The sequence below is a fragment of the Colobus angolensis genome, unplaced genomic scaffold (genome assembly GCF_000951035.1).
Source record: "Colobus angolensis palliatus isolate OR3802 unplaced genomic scaffold, Cang.pa_1.0 Scaffold96, whole genome shotgun sequence".
Classification (NCBI taxonomy): Eukaryota; Metazoa; Chordata; class Mammalia; order Primates; family Cercopithecidae; genus Colobus; species Colobus angolensis.
In genome coordinates this window covers 3682421-3682870 of record NW_012123598.1, presented here as the reverse complement: position 1 = coordinate 3682870, position 450 = coordinate 3682421, and the positions used below count along the sequence as shown (strand labels likewise).

Below are 450 nucleotides of genomic sequence, written 5' to 3'. Positions count from 1 at the left end.
TAAAAATAAAGTTCTCCTGTGCACTTTAAGCAAAGGTGATCCCGCGTCTTAGGAAGCAGATCTAATTGGAAAAAACATCTCCTTTCTAATTATCTTACCTGTTTTCATTGAGGGAGCTTCAAGTTCATCGTGTTTATCTAGAAAATAGGAGGGAAGAAAAGGAATTATGCTAATCAGATAGGAACCTTGGGGGCAGGAGTCCTCTCATCCTACTTAGAGACTTCCTGTCTTCTTTGGGAAGCGGAAAAGAGAATGGCTTCTCCATTCCCTAGATGCTTCCTGGGTCCTCAGAGCATGGACAGAACCTCAGATTACTCTTCCTAATACTCATGGAGTTTGCTAGTATTTATGAATGACACTGCTAACGCTCCCTCCGGTATGATTCCTTGCCAGTCATCTTTATCTTGACAAAGAACACCATTCACCCAAATTCTTTCTCTCTTTTTTTTT

The 450-nt window shown here is 40.9% G+C and overlaps 1 protein-coding gene across 1 annotated transcript in view; it reads right to left on the bottom strand.

Annotated features, from left to right (window-relative positions):
* The window catches only part of VSTM1 (V-set and transmembrane domain containing 1), a 19408-nt gene that overhangs the window by 6072 nt on the left and 12886 nt on the right, over positions 1–450 (bottom strand). Inside the window, exon 4 of the mRNA XM_011932558.1 lies at positions 99–137. Within this exon, the coding sequence (XP_011787948.1) occupies positions 99–137 (39 nt within the window). The remainder of the gene's footprint in view (positions 1–98; positions 138–450) is intronic.